The 11,814-nt window shown below is 49.0% G+C and overlaps 1 protein-coding gene across 1 annotated transcript; it reads left to right on the top strand.

The window, feature by feature from the left end:
- Positions 1–9,161: 9,161 nt before the first annotated feature.
- LOC125512512 lies at positions 9,162–11,723 on the top strand. Its single transcript, XM_048677609.1, has 4 exons — positions 9,162–9,953; positions 11,014–11,266; positions 11,360–11,482; positions 11,578–11,723. The coding sequence occupies exons 1-4, from the start codon at positions 9,297–9,299 to the stop codon at positions 11,607–11,609; spliced, it is 1,065 nt and encodes a 354-aa protein (XP_048533566.1). The 5' UTR covers positions 9,162–9,296; the 3' UTR covers positions 11,610–11,723.
- The last annotated feature ends 91 nt before the right edge of the window (positions 11,724–11,814 follow it).

Raw genomic sequence — 11,814 nt, 5'->3', positions numbered from 1 at the left:
TGCCTTGTCTATAAAATATAGGGGGAGTGTTGATCCTAGTATGTGTGCCGTGCAGTCCAAAGCACTTATCTAGATAGCACACATCTAGGGGGAGCCCGTCGATATTTTATAGATGTGGGGTTTGCCCTTGTTCATTTTATCTCCTTTTGTGCAAATCCCGTATTGTCATCAATCCACCAAAAAGGGAGAGATTGTAAGGGCATATTTATCCCTTAGTTATTTTGGTGATTGATGACAATGCTTTTGCGGACTAATCATGTGCATTGAGTTTTTCAGACATCTCATCACTAGGCACAAGATGATTTGGTGCCCCTCGAAGACTATTGAAGACGGTGTTTCTCTACGTTTCTTTTCGGTGGATTTGAGTCATAGGAAAGCCGTACTATTAAGAGGGGGTCCGCTTTGGAAAGGTTAGGGTGGAATCATCACGTACACATCTACTCCTTTTGCTCCTCCTTTCCTTTGGCTCATTGGAGCATCCTCCATCTTTTCTCGTCCATGCAAGTTGTCGTGGTTGTTGAGCTTGGGCATAGCGGTAGTACCGCAGGCCCTTGCAGTAGTACCGAGCCCAGGCGCGGTAGTACCGCAAGAGCCCACCGTAGTACCGCTCCTTGGGAGCGGCAGTACTGTGACCCCAGGCCAGGTGCTGCTGCGGTCGCGGTAGTAGGGGCGAACGTAATTTTTTACATCCGCGCCCTACGCGGTAGTACCGTGCGTTCTGGCCTGGCTCAGCAGCGTGCGCGGCAGTAAGAGCGGATGTAATTTTTTACATCCGCACCCCGCGCGGTAGTACCACTCCTGGCTTACGGTACTACCGTGTCGGATTTTTGCATTGACTCCAACTCAACGGAAGTTGCCACGGATGTATTTTTATACGTCCATGCCTTCCCAAAATCTGGTACATCCCTGCCTTGCGGTAGTACCGCAAGGGGGAGCGGTAGTACCGTGCCAGCGGTTCTACCGCCCTCTGCTTCAGTGCATTTGGGCTGTCCTGGTCTGTGCTGCTCGGGCGGTAGTACCGCGGAGCCCTGCGGTAGTACCGCGTGCCCGTGCGGTAGCACCGCATCCCTGGCGCGGTAGTACCGTGCTGCGCAGGCTGAGTTGGTGGATAACGGTTGGATTTGTCCCTCCACTATATAAGGGGTGTCTTCTTCTCCGAGTTGACTACCTCTTCCATCCCTAAGCTCCATTGTTGCTCCAATCTCCATTTCGCCTGATCTCTCTCCCTAGCCAATCAAACTTGTTGATTTTCTAGGGATTGGTTGAGAAGGCCCCGATCTACACTTCCACCAAGAGAAATTTGATTCCCCACACTAATCCCTTGCGGATCTTGTTACTCTTGGGTGTTTGAGCACCCTAGACGGTTGAGGTCACCACGGAGCCATATTCCATTGTGGTGAAGCTTCGTGGTGTCGTTGGGAGCCTCCAATTAAGTTGTGGAGATTGCCCCAACCTTGTTTGTAAAGGTCCGGTTGCCGCCTTCAAGGGCACTGTGACGCCCGGGTAATCATGCTACAGTAATTCCACGCTAATGATGCCACGTCACCTCGGTTACTGTTATTAATCTCGCGATGGTTCAAAAACGGTTCGAATTCAAATTTAAAATCAAGTCAAACAATTAAAGTTTTCAAAAGTCAAAACTAAAATGTTCTTAATGTGACAAATAAATCATGGATATTATTGGTGGAGTAACAACATCTTTATAAAATATTTAACTACCCTTAAGTGATTAAAACAACATCAAAACAATTAGTTATACTCCTAATATATTTTACCAAATACTAAACTATTTTTATTCTGAGGTAAAACTTCTTAGAACAGTGGATTAATTTGACACACTATTTTTGGAGCTGTTTTCATATTTTACTAAACCAAAAATATAGTGCAACTAAAATAAAAGAGAAATGAATAAAAGGTAAAACAAAAAAATAACAAAAGAAAGAGGAAACCCCCCTGGCCAACTGGGCCGAACGGCCCAACTGGCCGCCGAACCAACCGACCCAGGCCGGCCCACCCCCAGTCCCCCTTATCCCCCACCCCCCCAGAAACCCTAGATCGAAACCCCACCCCACTCGCCCCACTTCCCCTCCCCACACCCCGCTCCTCCCTCTATCCCCCCGATTGGATCGGGGGAATCAACCCCATCGACCGCGCCGCTCGACCCCCCCTGCGATCCATCACCGGACGCCATCGCCGCGGTCCTCTCCGTCGCTGGAGGCCCCCTCGCCGGACCGCAACCTCGCCAGCCTGCCTCCCCCTCCCCGCCGGACTGCTACCTCTCCGTCCCCGTCATCCTCCCCACGGGTCGCCCTCGAACCTCGCCGCCCGGATCACCAGCCGCCTCGCGTCTCCGACATCGTCGCCTGCTTCCTCGTCCTCCTCCTCGAGCACGTTGCCGTTCCCCTACACCGCAAGTGAGGCCCGGCCTCTCCTCCTCTCTCCCCCGCTGCCGTTGCTCCCCCTCTCTCCGCTCATCGTGGCCATCCGCACGCGCACGTCCTACACCTCGCCGTATCGCCGCTGCCTCTGCCGCAGCTGCCGCCCCGTCCCCGCCTCGCCTGGCCGCCCCGTGCACTTCCCGCTCGCCAGCCGCGGCTCCGCCGCTCGAGCCTCGCCACGCTCCCCGGAGCTTCTCTGCTCCGCCTCACGGCCGCGCTCCCGCTCGGCCTTGTGTGCCTCGCCCGCAGCCCCCGTGCGCTGCTCCCACGTCCACCCACTCTGCCGTAGCCACCCCGCTACCCAGCATCGCTGCCGCGCCCGAGCCGCCCATCCTCGCCGGCGCGCCCCTGTGTTCGGGCGACGCCGTGCTCGGGTTGCCCGTTAGCGCCCGCCCTTCGCCCGCTAGCGTCCGACGCCCACTAAGGCCCCTGGGCCTATGACGTTGGGGCCCCACCCCCCTGTGAACGAAAACGAAATAAAAAAATAATACTAATTAAATTAATTTTTTTAAAAAAGAATTAATAAATAATAATTAAAATTGATTAAAATGATAATTAATTAATTAATTAATTAAAGAATTAATTAAATTAATTAATCCTGATTAGATTAATCTAATTACTAGTTAACTTAATTAACCCCTGATTAGCCTAATCAGTCAATGACCAGTGGGACCCACACGTCAGCGACCCAGTCAACACCTCTGTTGACTGCTGATGTCATGCTGACGTCATGATGATGTCAGCAAACACTGTTTTGGATAATGTTGAATTAAATTAATTAAATAAATTCTAAAAATGATCTAAACTTTAGAAAATCAATATAAAATAAACCGTAGGTCGGATGAAAAAACTTTATACATGAAAGTTGCTCAAAACGACGAGATGAACCCGGATACGCAGCCCGTTCGTCCTCCACGCATCCCTAGCATAGCAAACTCGCAACTTTCCCCCTCGGCTCCTCTGCCCGAAAACGCGAAACACCGGGGATTCTTTCCCGGATGTTTCCCCCCTTCACCGGTATCACCTCATACCGCGTTAGGGCACCCCTAGCACCGATACTTGTCATGTCATGCATCGCTATGCATCTGTTTGCTTAAATATTTATTGTTTCTTCCCCCTCTTCTCTCGCTAGACACCGAGACCGACGCCGCTGCTACCCAGTACGACTACGGAGTTGACGACCCCTCTCTCTTGCCAGAGCAACCAGGCAAGCCACCCCTTTTGATCACCAGATATCGCCTACTCTTCTCTATACAGCTTGCATTAGAGTAGTGTAGCATGTTACTGCTTTCTGTTAATCCTATCCTGATGCATAGCCTGTCCGTGCTACTATTGTTGTTACCTTTACCTGCTATCCTACTGCTTAGTATAGGATGCTAGTGTTCCATCAGTGGCCCTACACTCTTGTCCGTCTGCCATGCTATACTACTGGGTCGTGATCACTTCGGGAGGTGATCACGGGCATGCTATATACATTACACTGTTACATTACCTGTGATACTGTTCGGAGATGGGGGCTGAAGGGGCAGGTGGCTCCATCCCGGTAGAGGTGGGCCTGGGTTCCCGATGGCCCCCGACTGTTACTTTGAGGCGGAGCGATAGGGCAGGTTCAGACCACCTAGGAGAGAGGTGGGCCTGGCCCTGGTCGGCGTTCGCGGATACTTAACACGTTTAACGAGATCTTGGTATTTGATCTGAGTCTGGCTACTGGCCTATACGCATTAACCATCTACGCGGGGACAGTTATGGGCACTCGGCGTCGTGGTATCAGCCGAAGCCTTCGTGACGTCAGCGACTGAGCGGCGCGCGCCGGATTGGACTGGAACGCCACTAGGCTAGGTCTGCTTCCGGCCGCGTTCGCAACGTGCAGGTGTGCAAAGGGCGATGGGCCCAGACCCCTGCGCCATAGGATTTAGACCGGCGTGCTGACCTCTCTGTTGTGCCTAGGTAGGGCTGCGACGTGTTGATCTTCCGAGGCCGGGCATGACCCAGGAAAGTGTGTCCGGCCAAATGGGATCGAGCGTGTTGGGTTATGTGGTGCACCCCTGCAGGGAAGTTAATCTATTCGAATAGCCGTGATCTTCGGTAACAGGACGACTTGGAGTTGTACCTTGACCTTATGACAACTAGAACTGGATACTTAATAAAACACACCCTTCCAAGTGCCAGATACAACCGGTGGTCGCTCTCTCACAGGGCGACGAGGGGAGGATCATCGGTTAGGGTTATGCTATGCGATGCTACTTGGAGGACTTCAGTCTACTCTCTTCTATATGCTGCAAGACGGAGGCTGCCAGAAGCGTAGTCTTCGACAGGATTAGCTATCCCCCTCTAATTCTGGCATTCTGCAGTTCAGTCCACTGATATGGCCCTTTACACATATACCCATGCATATGTAGTGTAGCTCCTTGCTTGCGAGTACTTTGGATGAGTACTCACGGTTGCTTTTCTCCCCCTTTTTTCCCCTTTTCCCTTCTACCTGGTTGTCGCAACCAGATGTTGGAGCCCAAGATCCAGACGCCACCATCGACGACGACTCCTACTACACTGGAGGTGCCTACTACTACATGCAGCCCGCTGACGACGACCAGGAGTAGTTTAGGAGGATCCCAGGCAGGAGGCCTGCGCCTCTTTCGATCTGTATCCCAGTATGTGCTAGCCTTCTTAAGGCAAACTTGTTTAACTTATGTCTGTACTCAGATATTGTTGCTTCCGCTGACTCGTCTATGATCGAGCTCTTGTATTCGAGCCCTCGAGGCCCCTGGCTTGTAATATGATGCTTGTATGACTTATTTTATTTGTAGAGTTGTGTTGTGATATCTTTCCGTGGGTCCCTGATCTTGATCGTACACGTTGGCGTGTATGATTAGTGTACGGTCAAATCGGGGGCGTCACCAATAGTGGAATCACGACATCTCGCATGTGTGAGGGCGTGAGGAGAATACGGTGGCCCTAGTGGCTTCTTGGGGAGCATTGTGCCTCCACACCGCTCTAACGGAGACGTACTTCCCCTCAAAAGGAAGGAACTTCGGTAACACATCCTCATCTTCATCGGCTCCACTCTTGGTTATCTCGTGCCTTTACTTGTGCAAGCTTATTTGTGTTATATCCCTTGCTTGCTTGTGTGCTTTATAGGTTGCCCACCTAGTTGCATATCTAGACAACCTAATTTGATGCAAAGTTTAAATTGGTAAAGAAAAGCTAAAAATTGTTAGTTGCCTATTCACCCCCCCCTCTAGTCAACTATATCGATCCTTTCACCTGGACTAGGGGGTCCTCGGGGATCCGGGTTGTGTGATGTGGGCCGGATTGATGGGCCGTGAAGATACAAGATCCAGGACCTTCCCCCGTGTCCGGATGGGACTCTCCTTTGCATGGATGGCAAGCTTGACGTCCGGATGTATAGTTTCCTTCTCCTGTAAACCGACCTTGTACAACCCTAGCCCCCTCCGGTGTCTATATAAACCGGAGGGTTTAGTCCGTAGAGGCAATCATAATCATACAGGTTAGTTATCTAGGGTTTAGCCATTACGATCTCGTGGTAGATCAACTCTTGTAACCCCTATATTCATCAAAGTCAATCAAGCAGGAAGTAGGGTATTAACTCCATTAAGAGGGCCCGAACCTGGGTAAACATCGTGTCCCCGCCTCCTGTTACCTTCGATCCTTAGATACACAGTTCGGGACCCCCTACCCGAGATCTGCCGGTTTTGACACCGACGACCGCCATCATCCCCTGCCTGGGCTTCGCCCCGTGGAGCTCTGGTGGCGGTGAGGAGAGGGCGGCGGTGGCTTGAAGCCCTAGATTGGATCAGGAGGGAGGGGGTCAAGGAGAGGGGCGGAGACGGCTCAAGGAGAGGGGTCTGTGGGCTCGCATACGTGATGGGAGAAGATCACAATCTAGATCATGAGCTAGGGTTAGTGAAATTTGCCCCGTCGCCTCTCTCGCCCGCTCTTTTGGGCCACCCGACTTTCTTCCTTCTCTCATCTATACATACTCCTGGCGCCTCTGAATCACCAGGGCCCCTCCTCTGCCCCGAAATTGTCGTCCCTATCACAGCATGGTATGGCCGTGTGAGTAGAAACATAGTACTCCATATGATGCCAAAATATTTGAGCAGTAGTTCTCATGTATATGTCCCCATGCATGTAAATTGAATCCGTATACATGTGCCAGCAGCAGACTAACAGTACAGGTGGACCTTAACTTTAATTAGATACAGTACTTGATTTGATTAATTAGGCAATTCTTCAGTCGACTCATAACATTTTCAGATCTGCCATACTTATCTTCTTTTCAAATTTTCTTTAACACATTATATTAGATGGTCAAGTTTTTTTTATAGACGAAGTACAACAATGTTGCAGAAATTCTCTACAACATAAAGTTTAATCTTATCCAACCATGTTATTTTGGTGACCTCTCCTGTTTCAATGCATCTGAAAATTGATGATTTTCAGGTATTTTCTGTATGTTTAGCTAGAGTCTGGTCTACAAAAAAAAGTTTGTTGTAGAAGCTAGTGTTCTACTTGCATCAACTTGGTTTCTTTCAAATGATCAGGGGAGCTGCATGGTGCTCATTCATTTGCCTAAAGCAAAGAGATAGTATTGCCTGAATGCTTCAGTCGCAATGCACCTCTACCTCTGGTTCTAAAGTGATTGATGTATGTGTGGAGGAACAATCGCATATACAAGAGCTCGAAAATGTCAAAATTGAGAGCAGATGGCATTCTTTTTATGAATTGTGTAGAAAAAAACTTTCCCTATTTACCCAAAACCACCACACTTGGGGTTAGGGTAACAACTTAGGGGGTGTTGTTTCAGAAGTCCTAGGACTTTTTCTAGTCCTAGGGACTAATCAAAAAAGACTCTCCAATAGAGTCTTTTTCTAGTCCCTATAGAAAAAGTCCCTCCCGTTTGCTTCCTAGGGACTTTTTAGGGACTTTTTCTAGTCTCTGGGACTAAAAAGTCCCTAAACCAAACACCCCCTTAGTATCAGATTTGAACCAGGGCACAAAAAACCACCAAAATTGCACCTAATGCGTAACACGAAGCACCGATGCTAGAATTTGGTCGCGAAAACAGCAAAACCGATAAGTGGATCCCACCTGTCAGGCCGACGAGCAGCAGGTACCATCTACGGGGAGGATGGCGGCCGCGAGCAGCAGGGCCAAGCAAGAAGAGCTGGGTGATGGTAATCGATTCCTTTACCTAAACATGAACCAAACAAACTTGGGAAAAACTGATTACACCTCCTTAAAGGCTGTGATCTGATTACGTTAACGTTGCCTTTACCATTTCTGTAGCCAAACACATCCTAATTGTATGCAAGCACCACCTGTAAAGAGATCATTGGAAGTTAGGAACCCAAAAGCAAGCCGACTGAAGGAGGCCTTCCATTCGACCACCGCAAAACTCCGAAGAGTGTTCCCTGACAGAGCCACACAGAAAAGGCTACTTCATATGAATGGAAACAAGTCGCCAGGTATCCTTCAAACCCCTTTGGACTTGTCTCTGGAAGATACAGAGAAAGGATTTTACATAAGGTCAAGGTAATCAATTAGATCATGAAGAACGTGAGATAAATAGAATGTCTGGTGTATAGCTCACTGAACTGCTTGCCTGAATGTGAAAATAAGAAATTTCAGGAGCAAACTCAAAAGAAGCCGAAGAATTTCAACACAGGTTTTAGCTATCTCTTCAGCAACCTACATTAGGAACCAGCCCCCCGTTAGTGGCATACAGTAGATTTCCCATAAGAAAGAACCAGCCACACGAGTTAAAAGTTAAGAATTGCTATAGCTGAACCATGAGTTTGCATCTAAACTGGCAAGTGTCGCTGCGTATCCGTAGTTGTAAGTCATCAGTTCCCTTGCTAATGAAGACAAATTTGTACTGTTTTGTCATGTCAAAACCAGCCCTCTAATCAGAGGGCACTGGTAATTTATACTCCATCCGTTCCAAATTACTCATCATGGTTTTAGTTCAGAACTAAAACCACGACGGGTAATTTGGAATGGAGGGAGTATAAACGAGGGGTGTGCAGACTGAATTGCAGCAACGGAACAACAAACAGTCAATAGATTGTATTCCTTTATTAGCTCATCGGCTCGTGAACTGTTTCGTGGAGTAACATAAATTGTTTCATCAACTTACCAATGCTAACATGCTGAAAATCTGAAGAATCATACTAGAATTTTTGCTCCGTTTCCCTTTGGAAAAGTATGGATGATGATAGCATTTATATTAGTGATAGTTGGTCCAAAAAAGTAGTAACAAAAAGTGCAGCAAGGTACCTTACTGTATTGAAACAGTATCCTTGTGTTCATTTTCTTCCTCTCAGCTGCCTCCCTCCTTATGGCCCAAGAATTCAGCTTCTGGCACTGCTTGTTGTAAGTAAAGCCTTGAACCCAATTATGTCAACTCAGCAATGGTAACATGCTTATATGTGAATAGTCCAATCTACAATTAGTTGCAGTATCTATACTAATCGCCTTGTTGTCTGTCTCCGCTTAGAAATCTGTGGATGATCAGGTGAAACCATTTGGACAGAACACTAGAAGTTGTGTCAGTATGCAGGCAAAACAAACAACATACTAGCAAGCAATGCAATTTTGGCTCCCCCTTTTATCTCTTTCATAAACCATCCTTAAGCCCCTCCTCACCGCCTCCCCCTCCGGCAAGAGCCGAGCGACCACCTGATAAATCCCCTCTCTTCAGTCTCCCTCCCCGTTTTCCTCCCGCCCCCGAGTAACCGCTCTCCCCACCATCTCCTTCCCCCCTCCGCCCTCCACAAGAACCTCAGCAAGAAACCAACCCGTCTTCCCCTCTGCTCCCCACCCACCCATCGTCGAGAGATGGACGACGTGCAGCGGACCGAGGCCCTGCTCCTGGCGGCGCGCTTCCTGACGGGAGGCGCCGCCAACTTCGCCGTCGCCTTGCCCAAGACTGCTCTGCCCGCCGCAGCCGCGCAGCTGGCCCAGCGTGCTCGGGAGATCGCAGATTCTGCGGACGAGTCTGAGTTCGACAGCTCCGGCCTGCGCGCCGCCGCCGACATGCTGTCGCAGGCAGACGCGGGCAGCAGGCCCCGGGCCATCACGGACCTGCTGCGGGAGTGCTTCCTGTTGGAGGGGCTCGCGGCCGGGAGAGACGCGGCTGCTTCGGAGGGCCTCAGGCGAGGCATCCTGGACTTGGCGATGGCCGGGGGGACCCTCCTCCGCGTCCTCCCGACCCGCCGTTGGGATTTCTTGCTCGCGGCGGAGATGGCGCAGGATCGTGAGGAGGCCCGCGAGAGGGACGAGGCCGCGCCCGCGACGGCCAAGGTGGTTGCTGACGCCGCGACGGCGAAGGGGGCTCCTGAGGCCCCGACGGCGGCGGGATGGTGGTCGCGGCTCGCGAGCCGGTTCTCCAAGAAGAAGAGGCTGAGCGGCGGCGAGGAGACGGACCCCGAAGCTCAGTCGCTGCTAGCACGCAGCCAGCCTGACCCCAGCCCCAGCCCCAGCCGCTCCCCCTCGGTGAGTAGTTCTCGAGTCTTCAGATGACATGATAAGAATCTACCGATGTGAATGCATACACAAATCCAACATCAGAAACGTGAGCTCAGATTATATTGGCTCGATAAGCCAACATTTGATCTTATACAGCTGATTCTGTTGATATGTCAACATGAAGTCAGTTACAGTATATTTCTGTCGCAAGATATATGAATAGTGGATATCAGTTGCGTGTACAATAACATGGCATTATCTATTGCCATTTCTCAGATTATGGTTCCAATTTTTGCATAGTTTTGAGATGATGGTTTGTGCACGGCTCTTGACATATCTAGTTTTACTGTTGCGCGTCATGTTCACATTCAGGTTTACCCATTAAAATAATTTGCATTAGTGCTCAACAATGCAAGAGTTGTATCTTTAGGAACGTGAACTTCCTATTAGAGTTGAATTTTGTGCAATGGTGGAAGATTCTTTTTTCTAGGGAGCAAGAGTAGAAGATGCTGTTCGTTAGAGGATAGAATATTGCAATATTTCCTCTGTCTGTCTCGCATCTAATCGTGATGTGATAAGGAAACTGTCATGAAATTATTTGTATCAATATATTGATTATGGTTTAATTTTTAACATATCTCCCCACCACATACATCTATCATCACATTATAATTCAGATTGTTAGAATTTTACCAAATGTTTCTACCAACCAGGTTTTCTCGAACATTTTACACATTTCTTTCCTTGAGATGGACATGCTTTCATGGTCTAGTTCATATGATGGTGGAATGCTAGTAGCAGCAAATCCAAACAGCTGATGTATGATCAGTGTTTGTATGTCAAGTTCCGCTTTGGTTCATAGTATTTTTGGTCTTAAAAAGAAACTCCAAGCTAGCAGTAGTACTATTTTATCTACACTAGGTGGTGCTAGATTGCTAGATGATCAGTGTTCAGAGAAGAGATATCAAATAACTTCTTTGCTGTGTAGCAGTAGATGTTTCTTTTGAATTGAGGGTTATTACTCTGAAGTACAGTACCAGATAATCAGCTGGAGTAATATTGCCATATTGGCGTTGACTTTGAGCAGGACTCGTCGCCGCCATGGGGCAACTGGCTCAGTGTCCAGATGTTTGCGCTCTCTGGGTCGATGTGCCTGCTTCCGTACATGGGTCCTGCCGCGCTGCTCGGTAAAGACTATTCAGATAACTACAGGTGGTGGGTTCACCTTGTAATTCAGATAGTGTTTTGCTTGGTGGTCGTGGGAGTACCCTGCGCCTTGTCCAGACGGTCACGGATCGAGGAGCAGTATGCCCGTTTCGCCGCTCACCTCGGGATGTTGGGTATGTGCGTTTTCTTCTTCTTGTCTCACGGCCACCAATACAGTTTCTTTGATTCAGAGTTTTTGGGATGAACTAATGGTTATGTGATAATAGGTATCACCGTGAACATCATCATGTTCTCTCACTGGATGCTGGCCGCCAATGCCCTGTACACCATGTGGGCTTTCCTAGTGCTGGCCAGCCTATGCTTCCTCGTGTATTGGATAGTGGATATGGGTACGAATTCTTGCCTCTCTTGCTCTTTATACTGTTTATTTGTGTGTACATTTGCGAAATTTGTACTAACCCTTTTGCATGAATGTCAAATGCAGTGTTGTATGGTAGGCGAGGTATAAGCAACTAGGAGAACAAGCAGCAAGCAGGCACTGGAAGCTGCTTTCATGCAAGAAGATGCACCGTCAGCAATCAAACGACAAATGTGTGCTCTTCTCAATTTTGAATGTGGCCGCAAGGGTTGAAGCTTGCATGCCTGCAGGTCGACTCTAGAGGATCCCCGGGTACCGAGCTCGAATTCGCCCTATAGTGAGTCGTATTACAATTCACTGGCC

This window comes from Triticum urartu, chromosome 6 (genome assembly GCF_003073215.2).
Source record: "Triticum urartu cultivar G1812 chromosome 6, Tu2.1, whole genome shotgun sequence".
In the NCBI taxonomy this organism is placed as follows: Eukaryota; Viridiplantae; Streptophyta; class Magnoliopsida; order Poales; family Poaceae; genus Triticum; species Triticum urartu.
This window is presented reverse-complemented; position numbering and strand designations above follow the sequence as displayed.